Source organism: Stegostoma tigrinum, chromosome 19, assembly GCF_030684315.1.
Source record: "Stegostoma tigrinum isolate sSteTig4 chromosome 19, sSteTig4.hap1, whole genome shotgun sequence".
Taxonomy (NCBI): Eukaryota; Metazoa; Chordata; class Chondrichthyes; order Orectolobiformes; family Stegostomatidae; genus Stegostoma; species Stegostoma tigrinum.
In genome coordinates, this window is record NC_081372.1 from 9,551,315 (window position 1) to 9,566,061 (window position 14,747).

The 14,747-nt window shown below is 42.8% G+C and overlaps 1 protein-coding gene across 1 annotated transcript in view; it reads right to left on the reverse strand.

Moving 5' to 3' along the window:
• c19h20orf96 (chromosome 19 C20orf96 homolog) overlaps window positions 1-14,747 on the reverse strand; it is a 48,149-nt gene that overhangs the window by 24,442 nt on the left and 8,960 nt on the right. Inside the window, exons 2-5 of the mRNA XM_048550570.2 lie at window positions 12,790-12,870; window positions 11,350-11,524; window positions 7,998-8,125; window positions 1,122-1,280 (exon numbers count right to left, since the gene is read on the reverse strand). Coding sequence (XP_048406527.1) covers window positions 1,122-1,280; window positions 7,998-8,125; window positions 11,350-11,524; window positions 12,790-12,855 — 528 coding nt within the window. The 5' untranslated portion in view covers window positions 12,856-12,870. The remainder of the gene's footprint in view (window positions 1-1,121; window positions 1,281-7,997; window positions 8,126-11,349; window positions 11,525-12,789; window positions 12,871-14,747) is intronic.

Below are 14,747 nucleotides of genomic sequence, written 5' to 3' on the forward strand. Positions count from 1 at the left end.
CTGCAGTCCCTGTGATGCAAGTACATCCACAATGCTGCTAAGGGAGGGAGCTCCATGATTTTGACCCAGCAACAATGAAAGAATGACAAAATAGTTCCAAATCAGAATGGTGTGGAGCTCAAACGGCAATGTACAGGGTGGAGGTGAACCCAGGCAGCTTCTGCCCTTGTCCTTCCATCGACTCTGTTGGGTCTGGCCTGCCATTGAGTTAGGACAAATCCAGGGTTGGTGATTGTGGTATCTAGGACATTGTATGCAAGGTGTTAAGCAGTTGATTGATTATTCTGTGAGAATGCTCTCCCAATTTTGGCACTAGCTTCCACATGTTAGTAAGTAGGTCTTTGACAAGGCGAAGTTTGCTACTGTAGTTCCTGGTACCTTGGCCGTGCCAAAGTGGTCTGTCTGGTATCATTTCTTTTCTTTTTAGTGGTTTCATACAACTGGGTGACTTGTTAGGCTGTTTGAGAGTGCAGTTGAGAGCCAAGCACATTGCTGTACATCTGGTGTCACATGTCAGCCAGGCCATGTTAGGTCAGCACATTTCTATCCCCAAAGCACGTAAGCGAACCAGATGAGGTTTCACAATGAATCAACTGTGGTTGCATAACTGGACTAGTTTTTAAAAATTCAGATGTATTAAATGCACTTAAACTGCTGTGGTTAGATTTGAACCCATGCCTTCAGAACATAACAGACAGATTACCACTACATCACTGCCTCACGTGCTATGATTCTTAAGAGCTCATATTTTTCAGTCATATCCATGACCTAATTCTGTCCGTAAGGTCTTGCCAGTCCCTGACTGGAGGCCCATGTGCATACTTAGATAATGGTAGGCAACCAGTTTGTGGTCTTTAGCCAACCTCACTCTTCAATGAGATGTGATAGAATGGTCAGGTTTAATTCATGATGCACATTCAGTACCAGGTGTTGCATTACAGGGAATTACAAAGAAGCATACAGACAGGCTCAAGGTAAATGGGGAAAAAAAATGCTCAATTTGAGCAAAGTACAAATTCTTCCACTTTGAATCATACTTCAAAATTTCAGCACTTTTGGACTAACAGCTTAAAAAAAAGGTACTTTGTCAGATAGATGTCACATGACACACAGTCACCTACCCTAAACTTGCTATACTGAACCAGGAGGTTTCTGGACTCTTTCATGGCGACTTCGTCCATCTCTTTCATTTCCTTTGCCAGCTTCATGTTCATATCCAGGAGAGTCTTGCTATATTCCTTGCATTCATCCATTTGCTTCTTCTTTGCTGTTATTAGATACTGTGAAGCAGTATGGTTAAACATGAGGCTTTCAAAGTATAAGTGGGTTCTCAGGTAAGCAGGTGAAATCTAAAAAGTGACAGTCCGCAGCTGGTTTATTGACTTTTTATAAATAAGTCATCTCCCCATCCAACCTCACACTCCATCTTCCACAAATATTTTACACCTATGAATTCCAAGACTGAGGCAAGTGTGACGTGTGGTGCACTTAAAACCGGAAAAGAGAGAACACTGACAGTTGCATGAGTGTGATGGGGAAATGTCACGGGGTGCAATGAGTGTTCAGGACCTAGCTTCCTTGTTTGCTTGTCACTTAGTGAGAATGTACATCGCAAGTCAAATTGTTGATGTATCTTTGCCCCGGGACATGTATTTTTCCTTAGGTGTCAGAAAATGATGGCTTAGTCTCAAACCCAGTCACTCAAAATTGTTGAAGCGAAATGCTTCAACTCAACATTCATTGATTAATCATAGTTTACGTTTTGTAGTTTTAAAATATTGATGGAAAAGGATAGACTGGATTAAAAGTTTAAGTTCTAAACTGGAAAAAGGCCAATTTTGAGAGTATTAGGCAAGAACTTTCCAAAGTTGATGGGGGGGGGGGGGGGGTGCAAATGTTTGCCAGTAAAAAGGTGGCTGCAAAGTTGGAGGCACTCAAAAGTGAGGTAATGGGACTTCAGTGACAGTATGATAACAAAGTGTGAATCTGGATGAACACAGCAGGCCATGCAGCATCTTAGGAGCACAAAAGCTGACATTTCAGACCTAGACCCATCATCAGAGAGGGGGATGGGGAGAGAATTCTGAAATAAATAGGGAGAGAGGGGGAGGCAGACCGAAGATGGACAGAGAAGAAGATAGGTGGAGAGGAGCGTATAGGTGGGGATGTAGGGAGGGGATAGGTCAGTCCAGGGAGGACGGACAGGTCAAGGAGGCAGGATGAGGTTAGTGGTGGGAAATGGAGGTGCGGCTTGAGGTGGGAGGAGGGGATAGGTGAGATGAAGAACAGGTTAGGGAAGCAGGAATGAGCTGGGCTGGTTTTGGGATGCAGTGGGGGAAGGCGAGATTTTGAAGTTTATGAAGTCCACATTGATACCATTGGGCTGCAGGGCTGCCAAGCGGAATATGAGTTGCTGTTCCTGTAACCTTCAGGTTTCATCATTGTGGCACTGCAGGAGGCCCAGGATGGACATGTCGTCTGAGGAATGGGAGGGGGAGTTAAAATAGTTCGCGACTGGGGGGTGCAGTTGTTTATTGCGAACCGAGCGGAGGTGTTCTGCAAAGCGGTCCCCAAGCCTGCGCTTGGTTTCCCCAATGTAGAGGAAGCCACAATGGGTACAGTGGATACAGTATAACACATTGGCAGATGTGCAGGTGAACATCTGCTTGATATGGAAAGTTATCTTGGGGCCAGGGATGGAGGTGAGGGAGGAGGTGTGGGGGCAAGTGTAGCACTTCCTGCGGTTGCAGGGGAAGTGCTGGGTGTGGTGGGGTTGGAGGGGAGTGTGGAGCAGACAAGGGAGTCACGGAGAGAGTGGTCTCTCTGGAAGGCAGACAAGGGTGGGGATGGAAAAATGTCTTGGGTGGTGGGGTCGGATTGTAGGTGGCGCAAGTGTCGGAGAATGATGCCTTGTATCCGGAGGTTGGTGGGGTGGCATGTGAGGACTAAAGGGATTCTTTTTGGGCGGTTATTGCGGGGTTGGGGTGTGAAGGATGTGTTGCAGGAAATGTGGGAGACACGGTCAAGGGCTTTCTCGACCACTGCTTGGGGGGGGGGGGGGAGTTGTCCTGTTATGGTGCAGGGCAAGGCTGGTAGATGTAGGGAATACTGGATGACCAAAGAATTTGAAGTTACAGTCAAGAGAATGGAGGAAGCATACGTCAGGTACAGACAGCAGGGATTGAGTGAATCCCTAGAAGAGAACAAAGGAAGTGGGAGTATATTTAAGAGGAAATCAGGAGGGCAAAAAGGAGACATGAAATGGCTTTGGCAAATAAGGTTAAGGAGAATCCAAAGGAAATCTACAAATACATTAAGGACTAAAGGATAAGTAGAGAGAGAATTGGGCCCATTAAGCAAGGCCGCCTATATGTGGAACTGCAGGGTATGGGGTAGATATTAAACTGGTATATTGCATCAGTGTTTACTGTGGAGAAAGATGTGGAAGAGAGAGAATCCAGGAAATAAATAACATCTTAAGAATGTCCATATTACAAAGGAGTGGTAAACGTCTTAAAATGCATAAGGTTAGATAAATCCCCAGGACCCAACCAAGTATACCCTTGAACTCCGTGGGAAGCGAGGGAAGAGAGATTGCTCGGCCCCTTACTGAGATATTTGTATCAATAGCTGCAGGTGAAGTATTGGAAGATTTGAGGTTGGCTAACATTGTGTTGCTATTTAAGAAAGATGGTAAGGAACAGCCAGAGAACTATAGACCAGTGAGCATGACATCAATGGTGAGCAAATTGTTAGAGAGAATCTGAAGGGACAGAATTTACATGTATTTGTAAAGGCAAGGACTGATTAGGGATAGTCAACGTGGCTTTGTGTGTTGGAAATAGTGTCTCACTAACTTGAGTTTTTTGAAGAAGTAACAAAGAGGTTTGGTGACAGCAGAGCAGTGGAAGTGAACTAATCCAGCTTCAGTAAGGGGTTCGACAACGTTCCTGCATGGCAGACCGGTTGGAAAGGTTAGATCACACAGAATACAGGGAGTACTAGCTAGGAGGGTACAGAATTGGCTCGAAGGTGGAAGACAGAGGATGGTGGTGGAGGGTTGCTTTTCAGACTGGAGGGCTATGACTATAGCAGTGTGTAACAAAGATTGGAGCTGCGTCTGAGATAATGGGAACTGCAGATGCTGGAGAATCCGAGGTAACAAAGTGTGGAGCTGGATGAACACAGCAGGTCAACCAGCATCTTAGGAGCATCTGATGAAGGGTCTAGGCCCGAAACGTCAGCTTTTGTGCTCCTAAGATGCTGCTTGGCCTGCTGTGTTCATCCAGCTCCACACTTTGTTATCTTGGAGCTGGGTCCATTGCTTTTTTTGTCATTTATGTAAATGATTTGGATGTGAACAAGGAGGGGTGGTTAGTAAGTTTGCAGATGACACTAAAATTGAAAATGTAGTGGACAGCAAAAGAGGTTACCTCAGAGTACAATGGTATCTTGATCAGATGGGCCAATGGGCTGGGGACTGGCAGATGCAGTTCAATTTAGATAAATGTGAGCTGCTGCAATTTGGAAAGGCAAATCAGGGCAGGGCTTATATACTTAATGGTAAGGCCCTGGGAAGTGTTGCTGAACAAAGTGGCCTTGGAGTACAGGTTCATAGTTCTTTGAAAGTGGAGTCTCAGGTAGACAGGACAGTGAAGGCAGTGTTTGGTAGGTTTGCCTTTACTGGTCAGTGCATTGAGTATAGGAGTTGGGAGCTGTTGTGGCTGTACCTTGGATCTTTTACTTATAAATTCTATATCTGATATTACCTCTCTCACTAACACCTGATGGAGGACTGAGGCTCTTAAAGCTTGTGTTTTCAAATAAGCCCGTTGGGCTATAACCTGATGTTTTGTGATTTCTGACATTGTCCACCACACACCGTATCATGGCTGTAAAGGACACTGGTTCGACCACTCGTGGAATACTGCGTTCAGTTCTGGTCTCTACCCTATGAGAAGGATGTTGTGAATCGAGAACAGATTAGGAAAATATTTACGAGGACGTTGCCAAGGTTGGAGGGTTTGAGCTATAGGAAAAGGCTGAATAGACTGGGGCTATTTTCCCTGGGGTGTTGGAGCTGAAGGGGGAACCTTATAGAGGTCATGAGCAGCATGGATAGGGTAAGAAGGGTTTAGAGGGATATGGGCCAAATGCTGGCAAATGGCACTAGATTTATATAGGATATCTGGTGTTCGTGGACGAGTTGGACAGCAGGGTTTGTTTCTGTGCTGTATATTTCTATGAATCTATGAAGGACCAAATTTACTTTTCCAGGCGAAGAGCTCAAATTGGACTTCTCTGCTCCCCTGGTTTATTTTAGTGAATAAGGCTGGAGGTAGTGGCAGTACTTTTAAGCAGATGTGTCCATACACCCGAAACCCTCTTGGAAGGAGAGTTGGTAAGGAACCAGCACTCTGGTACAGGAGGTCAAAGAACACAGAATAAATCAGCATGGGTACAAAGAATGACAGCGTGTGGTTAAGAGATCAGGTTGCTAGATTGACTTGTAGGTTGTCGTTTTTAAGCGTAGAACAAACGTATGGTCAAGTAGATGGAGTTAGTAAGGGAGGCTTGCAGTGAGGTGGGGGAGTAAAGTGAGACATGTTGTTGGTGGCGATAAGAGAAACAGAGAGGGGAGAAAGGCAGAGGTCCCTACTCTGGAAATATGTGCGCTTGTGGTTTAAGCCAGCAACTTCAGCAGCTGTTAACGAACTTGTGGTTGCCCTATAAATAAGCATACGCCAAGGGGGCAGGTGGCACAAAACTGAACATATAAAGTTAGCATACTGACAAGGGATGACCAAATTCAAATAAGTATTGAAGCATTAAAAACATTTTAAATTCAAAATTAGCATGTCACTTACAACAGTGCCAAGTAGAGCTCCTGTAGCATCAACAGCACCTAGTTTTACCAGAACAAATTTGCACCAAACTGGATCTGGTGATGTCACAGGCACTTTAATTGCAAATGATCTTTGACATTCATCAAAATTTACTAAAAATGACATGAAGAAAGTTTGCATGCAGCAGTGTTCAAAACAGATAACAAGCAAGTCTTCTGCATTGCATGTATTTCTTGAACATTATTTGGTGAGCAAAACAGAGGAAACTCTGAGATAGCAAGGTGTAGAGCTGGATGAACACAGCAGGTCAGGCAGCATCAGAGGAGCAGGAAAGATGACGTTTCGGGTCTGGACCCTTCTTCAGAAATGGGGAAGGGGAAGGGATCTCTGAAATAAATGGGGCGGGGGGGAGGCGGATGGAAGGTGGATATAGAAACAGATAGGTGGAGAGGAGACGGACAGGTCAAGGAGGTGGGGATGGAGACAATAAAGGTGAGTGTAGGTGGACAGTTAGGATGGGGGTTGGTCAGTCAAGGAGACAGGGATGAGGCTGGTATGTAGGAGGTGGGAGTGGGGATTAGTCAGTGAGGTGGGAAGAGCGGACAGGTGGGTGTTTATTTCAAACTTGGACAGGACCTTTCTCCTATAGCTAACTAATGCTGTTCTCAATTGTGAGAGCTTCATGTTAATACCGAATGCATATATTGAAAGTGAGTTCCCTTGAGGCACCAGTCTCTCCAGAGAATCTAAATAGCAAATGGTTCATTGATCTTTATTGCTAGAGGAATTGAGCACAAGAATAATGATGTCTTGCTGTAATTGTATAAAGCCTTAGAGAGACCGTAGTTTGAATAGAGTGCACAGTTTTGGTCCCCTTAACTAAGCAAAGATTTGCTTCGGAGAGAGTGTGATTAAGGTCCATCAGACTGATTCCTGGAATAGCAAGATTTTTCTATAAGCAGAAAACAAGAAATTTGGCCAGTATGCTCTGGAATTTAAAGGAACAAGAGGCGATCACACTGAAGCATACAAAAATTTATCCAGGACTCAACAGGATAGATCAAGAAAGGAAGGTGCCCAGGCCTTAATTTTGGACAGGAGACTAGAACTCAATGAGAAGTTAGTCATTTAGGATTGCAATTAGGAGGAATTTCTTCAGGCCAGGTGGCAAGTCCTTGGGGTTTACTTATTTGCTGTCAGAGGGCTATGGAGTTTCAGTCAATGAGTATGTTCAAGCCAGAGATTAATAGATTTCTACGTAATAAAAATGTCAAGGAATATGGGGACAGTGCAGGAAAATGGCATTGAGATAGAACATCAGCTACAATCTATTACATGGCAGCAAGTGCTCAGGGGGCAAAATGACCTTTTCTTGCCCCATTTGCTACATTTCAAACACAAAGGGAAAAGTTCCTTCAATTGGTCTGTACATTCCTATGGTGTAGTTAAGTCACACAACACAGCAAGGTCTTTCATTTGATATTAATTATTTGATGCTGACTGGCATTGCTGCAGTGGGTTAGGGGAAAAACACAATAGGGTGGCGCTGCACAGTGGTTGGTAGCCTTGATGGTAATGCAGCTGTAAGAATAGTGGGGAAGGACATTAACACATGTAATGGTATGTTCCATAGTGGAATACTCTCGCAAAACTCACTGTAGTCATTATAACAAGATCAGCTAGGTGGACCTCACAGGTATGAGTTCCCTGGCTGGGGCTGTTAATCTGGCCCAATCAAAGAGCCGTGACTGACAGGTAAGAGTAGGGGTGTCAGACATCCTATTCACTCAAACTTGGCTCCAGAACTGGATCAGTGTCAAGGACTGCCCATGTGTAAATAAAGGGTGACTTGGTGATGGGATACCAGCCTCTGTGAAATTATTTCACTCACCATTCACTAACAGTTACCTGTGTTGCTTACACGAGGATGTCTGGATAAGCAATTAAAAAGGGAAGTTCTGCAGCGACATGCCCTCTGAATAACCACACTTTCCCTTGTTTGATCATTCCAGTGACTGGCACCCATACACTCACCCATTATTTAGAAACATGTCAAGCAAAAGAAACTCCAAGATTTTATGTTCTAGTCCCCAAACATCCTGCATTGCATATTTCTGGTACTACAACACTGACAGCATTCTTGATAATAACCTTAAGTATAGCAATTTTTTTCTGCATTTCGACATAGCAGGGGTCATCATCCTTTAGAAGTATTCTTTTCTGCCAGGGATGATCACATTTGCCTGAATAGGGCTGATCTGTGTTTGGCCGGAATAAACCTAAAATAGAGCAAAGTCTTGAGATTATTCCATTGAATGAGGCGTAAGTTTGCTATTGTACTGGGGTATAAACAGGTTAACAATGCCGCTAAAATGGCTGAATTTCATAAAATTATTGCATCATGGTTTATAAAGTGCAAAATGTAGTGAAAGTGCAATTCAATTGGAAGCATGGGGCTATCTGGATTTTTGTTTCAAAAACACTCATCATATCAAGTAGCAGGTAGCCAGAAGCCTGTCATTAGACAGGATGCATCAAAAGAGTAAAGTACTTGTTGCTAATTATACTCATCAAATCCCAAGACGTGTTTGTTCATGCATAAATATATGTATCCTGCCAGTGCTGACAGTAAGTAGATATTTTTTGGGAATAATTTATTCACCAGGTGGCTCCAAGGTGAAGCTGTGATTGATGTAGTTTGTCATTGTGCCTTTCTCGGATACAAATGTGAGCTACTGAAATAATTACACAGGGCAGCAAACAGAAAGATATGAAACAGCCAAACAACAATGTGCATCTTTTTGCTCTACAAAATACTTTGGGCATAAACACTTAATTTTCCCTTCATGAATGCATTTTAGCAGACACACCTTAGGGAGCATGAAAGCAGCAGCCATAATGTAATAACTGCGATGGGACATTAAATTTCAAGCCAAGTAGGAAGCAAATGTAAGCCTGCATTATTATAAAGTTGCAGATTTGAATTCCAAAATGCACAATCTAAGATTTTGGAAGTGCTCTTATTGACTGTTTCTTGGGTCCATCAGCTCCATTCTCAAAATTGTGGGTTGTCATCCCAATATTGATGCTTGACCATGAAATTTAGGTCAGTACTACATTGTCAAAGGGCTCAGCTTTCAGACCAAAGTTTAAAACAAGTCTGACCTCTTGTGCAAAAGATCCCATATAACCGTTCCAAGTAAGAACGGGGACGATAATCTCCTGTTCTGGCTAATAGAACATAGAACATAGAACAGTACAGCACAGAACAGGCCCTTCAGCCCACAATGTTGTGCCGACCATTGATCCTCATGTATGCACCCTCAAATTTCTGTGACCATATACATGTCCAGCAGTCTCTTAAATGACCCCAATGACCTTGCTTTTGTCCTCAATCAATATCTGTTCATTCATAAAATTTCTGTGCATGGTTCTGAGGATACAAGATCATGACAATGACTATATTTCAAAAGTACTTATTTGGAAGCCAGCTCTTTGAATCTAAATCTCTCTCAGTCTCCTGTCAAAAAATATTTTTCTTTCCGTTTGAGATATAATCTTAATAGTTGTTTTGCAGAAAATTAAACGTTAAAGCTTACCTGTCAGTATTCCAAGACATTAAGTACTTTAAATAAATTAATTATATGTGCCTTTCTCATAACATTATCAAAAATGATTCATAACTCATTGTATATGAAGGGCAAGACTTTCGATTAGCAGCAGCAGTCTCAATTCTGAGATAAAAGGTTCAGAGTTGGAACCCTGTTCCGACAGGCCAGGTGAGTGGAGATCAGATTTCCAGCTTTGAACCTGGGTTCACATTGTACACCTGCAATCATTATGTCTTAGAATCACAGAATCCCTACAGTGTGAAAGCAGGCCATTCAGCCCATCAAGTCCACACCAACACTTTGAAAAGCATCCAGACCAGACCCATACCCACACCCACACCCACACCCCCTACCCTATCCCTGTAACAGTGCATTCCCCATGGCTAACCCATCTTGTACATCCCTGAGCACTACAGGCAAATTAGAATGGCCAATTCATCTAACCTGGACATCTGTGGATTGTGGGAGAAAACCGGAGCACCCGGAGAAAACCCATGCAGACACAAGGAGAATGTGCAAACTCTACCCAGTCACCCAAGGCAGAAACGAACCCAAGACCCCGGTGGTATGAAGAAGAAGTGCTAACCACTGAGCCACCGTGCTGTCGTCCAATGGAACCACTAACCAACAGCAACTAATGGCATTTCAATTTAGAAATCTCACTGTACATCAGCAGGAGGATAAAACAAAATCAGCAAGATTAAAGGCTTGGTCATATGTATAGTTTCCAGCAATGTCTTGGCCAGTGGGGTTGGGCAGGATGGGGGAGTGATAACGGTGAGGTGGTGAGGTCAAATGAGTTAATAAGGGAATTCCAGAACTTTGGGCCTTAAACGTGGCCACCAATGGTGAAACAATTAAAATTAGGTTCAAGATTCCAAAATTAACGAAATACAAAGAACTTGAAGGTTGCTGAGAGAGATAATGGGAACTGCAGATGCTGGAGAATCCGAGATAACAAAGCGTAGAGCTGGTTGAACACAGGAAGCCAAGCAGCATCTTAGGAGCACAAAAGCTGACGTTTTGGGCCTAGACCGATGCTCCTAAGATGCTGCTTGGCCTGCTGTGTTCATCCAGCTCTATACTTCGTTATTGAAGGTTGCTGAGTTTGAGCAGCTATACAGATAGGCAAGAGTGCGATCATAGAGGAGTCTGAACATCAAGCCATGAATTCTACCACTATATCACCAATTTTTCCAAAGGAATCAAGCAATCATATGATTAAAAATGAACTGAACGTAAAACATTAAATTTTAACCCTCATGAAGCTACAAACAGACTAATATATTTGAGGACAGAATGATTTTAAATAGATCATCGCTGAGCTCTTAAACATTTACCCCTACTACCAACTACAAGCACGAATTTCCATCTTCGATCTTGGTCTTTAAAAAAGTTTGATACGAACAGACTTCTACACTAAATAAAAGGATCAGGTTTGTGATACTGGTGCTTCAGAATGAATCAGTGATTGCTCTGCATATGTGTGAACTTCAGCCTTGGACAGCGAGGAGAAAGGAAGCCAAAAGAAAGATGCTACATCGCATGTTTTGGAAGGAGTCGTGGTGATACAGGAAGGGATTAGGGTGCTGCAGAGGAAATAATACCTTTGGAAGGCTAGGTGGAGAGAAGAGCTTCTTGTTGGCGGCAATATGTTGGAGGTGGTGGAGGGTAATTCTTTGAACATGGAGGTGCTGGGGTTGAATGAGGAACCCTCCCGGAAAAGCACAGCAGGCTTGAGGGGCCAAATAGCCAAATAAGGTTCTCATATTCTACCCTGGCTCTGGAAAGGAGGGGAAGGGACAGGAACAAAAGTGTGGGATATGGTCAGACAACCACAGTCAGGGAGACATGTGAAACTTGCTGTTATGGAAGGCAAAATGGGAGAATACCTTCTGACTTATTCTGCTGTTGGGGTGTGCGATGACCTGACTTTTCCTTTTCTTTCTTCACAATCGTCCAGTGATTTCCTAAAGCTTCTGGCGACCACTTGATTGGTGGAAGTGAGGAAGTCTGTGCACTGCGACTCCTTCCATGTCTGTCTGTTCTCTCCCACTGACTATAATCCTAACAGCAGAAAGCAATGCAGGTAGAAATGTTTTAACAGGTTAGTTACAGTAACATGTTGACTTACTCTAATCTGAGTTAGGAGATTCAGACCACTTTTCTGAACTTGAGCACATTAACTACGCAGGCTGAGATAGACATAATTTTAATCAGTAAGGGAACGAAGGATTTTGGGGTAAAGGCTGGAAAGTGGAGTTGAGGATTATCAGATTAGCCGTCATCTCGTCAAATGGAGGGGCAGACCTATGAGCCAAATGGCCTACTCTGCTCCTACATATTATGGTCTCGGAATATGGTGGGTCTCGGAATATTATGGAGTATTGGAATTTCACTGCAATAGTAATCCAAAGGCCCAGGCTAATGCTCTGATGACAAGGTTTCCAATCCCATCAAGGTAGCTTCAGATTATAAAATCTGGAATTGAAAGCAACTTCAGCAACGATGACCGTGATGAACTAGCATTGAGTTATCAAACTTGAGTTGCTAACACTATTCAAGTCTGAAAGACAGATGATTTTTATTCACTAAGGCAATCAAGGGTTATGGGGAAAAGGCAGGGAAACAGAGTTGTAGATTATCACAGCAAGAATGATTTCACTGAATAGCACAGCAGACTTGATGGATCAACTTACTTCTGCTATGTCTTATGGTATTACCTGCAATCCTCATCTGGTTGGTCTGGCCTGCATGTGACACCAGACCCACAGTAATGTGGTTGACTCTGAACTACCTTGCAAGCCAGTTAGTTCAAAGACAATTAGGAAAGATCAATAACTGCTGCTCTTGTCAGCATTGCCTACATCCCATGAAAAAGTAAAAGCTCAGCTTAGGATATCCTATAGTCACAAAATATGATTTATAAATGCAAATCTCTTCTTTCTTCAGCTCTGGAAACGTACTGACTAACTGGAATCCAGTTTCGATAATCACAGGAAGTAATTTGAATGTCAGGTGCTATGAAGGTTTTCTAATAGTGGAGAAAAATGATAACTTCCACATTTGCACTAGACAAGATGTGATCAGTAACAGACCCGATATCCACGAGCTGTTGTCTGACATATATTCAACCATTAAATGATGTGGAAAACTGGAACTGGCTTCTCAGACAGTTAATTGAAACTAACAATCTATGTTTCTAAAGTAGTACCAGAGTGCCTTGCTATAGCCAGTCTTTCAAAATCTTGGTAATGTGGAGTTTTCCTTTAAACATTAAATTTGATTTAAATACATCAATATTTCCAGCCATTCTTACTCCTAATACTTACTATCAAATCAAATTCTTTTTCTAAGGATTTCACAATACAGATATTGCTTTCTGTCACTGTCGCCATCTTGGTCCAAAGATCCTGTGGATAGTACAGCAAATGATAAGTCATACAGTACATTATATTGCAGGTAGAGAGTTAAGGAAGAGATAGTTTAGCCCTTCAACGTCACCAGATTTGTATCAGTTACGGGCATGGCGGTGATATCGCTGCTGCTGGCACAATCAGTTGTATTTATATTGTAGCTAACCAGTAAAATTTCCAAAGGTACTTCACAGGAACACTATGCCACCAAGTACAACACTGAGCCACAAAGTGATACTAGGTCAGGAAACTAATTCTGGCTTAGCTAACGACACCCCATCTCATGAAAGAAATACAATCAGCTGCATGATTGAATCATCCTGCCCGATTTTATTCAAAAATTAAAAAAAAGGAATGATTCTGGTGAAGTTGTGTGAACATAAGCTTGGCCAAAGATGTAAGGTTTAAGGAGTATCTAAAAGGAAGTGAAAAGACAAAGAGCCTAAGAGGTTTGGAGAGTAAATTCTAGACCACAGGATTTTGGCAGCTGAAGAAACTGCTGGGAAAGCTGGACAAATTATGATGAGGATGCTGAAGAGATCAGAATTCGCAAAGCGCAGGTTATCTTAGACTGTAATGGATTGGAGGAGATTAAAGCAATAGGGAAAGGGCAAATCCAGTGACAAGTAAGAAAACAAGGATTAGAATTTAAAATTGAAGTGTGGCTTAAAGGGGTGCCAACTTAAGCAGGAAACAGGTGTCTGGCGAATAGAACATCGTGAGAATTACGTCACAATCAGGATGCAATGTCAAATTTAGAGGGTAGAACTTGGGAGGTTGCTTAGGAGTTCATTTGTTTTGTAAAGGTCATTGCTGCTGTGATCCACTCATAGACAAATGACCTGAGGCAAGGCAGGATAAATTTTCAAGACGAAGCAGCATTTTCTGACCAAAGAATCAAGAACTATTAGTAAAATTTAAGTCAATGGGGGACTCATCACTGATCAGAACTAAAATTAGCCCAGAGAAAGATGGTTGTGGTTGCTGGAGGTCAATCATCTCAATCCCAGGAGATCATTGCAGGAGTTAATCAAGGAAATGTTCTCTGTTCAAACATATTTAGCTACTTCAATGATCCTCCCACCATCATAACAATAAGTATGTCCGCTGATGTTTGAACTGAGCATTCACAACTCTTAAATACTGAAACCATCAATGCTCACGTGCAGCAAGACCTGGAAAATATGGAGGCTTGGACTGAGGTGAGGCACAGAAGTGACTCGTCATTTACGTGCCAGACAACAACTTTCAACAGCAAAATAGAATTTAACCTTCTTCACTGGATGTTCAAGGATGATACCATTGCCACTACTACCATTCTGGGGGTTACTATTGACCAGGAACAGAATGGATCAGCACTATAAATACTCTTGCTATAAGAATAGGTCAAAGGCAGGAAATTCTGTGGCACATCAGACATAAGTCTCAAAACACATCCCGAACCCTAACCCTAACCAATGCAACTCCAACCACACTCAACAAGCTCAACATTATTCATGACACAACTGCTCTGCGCACCCCAGTCACTATCTTAAACATTCATACTTTCCTTTGATGCACTGCGGTAACAATATGTACCATCTACAAAATGCAGTGCAGCAACTCACCAAGATTCATTTGACACCATCTTCCAAACCCAGAATCTCTACCCCCTTGGAAGAACAAGGTCAGTAAACACAGGAGAATACCACCATCTACAAGCACCTTGCTGTGCCACACACCATTCTGATACGTCACTGATTCCTTCATTGCCACTGGTTCAAAATCCTGCATCTGCCTAAAAGAACTGTGGATGTAGCTACAGCCCAAGGGCTGCAATGGTTCAAGGAGGCAGAAAACCACAATATATCCAAGTGCGTTTAGGGATAGGCAAC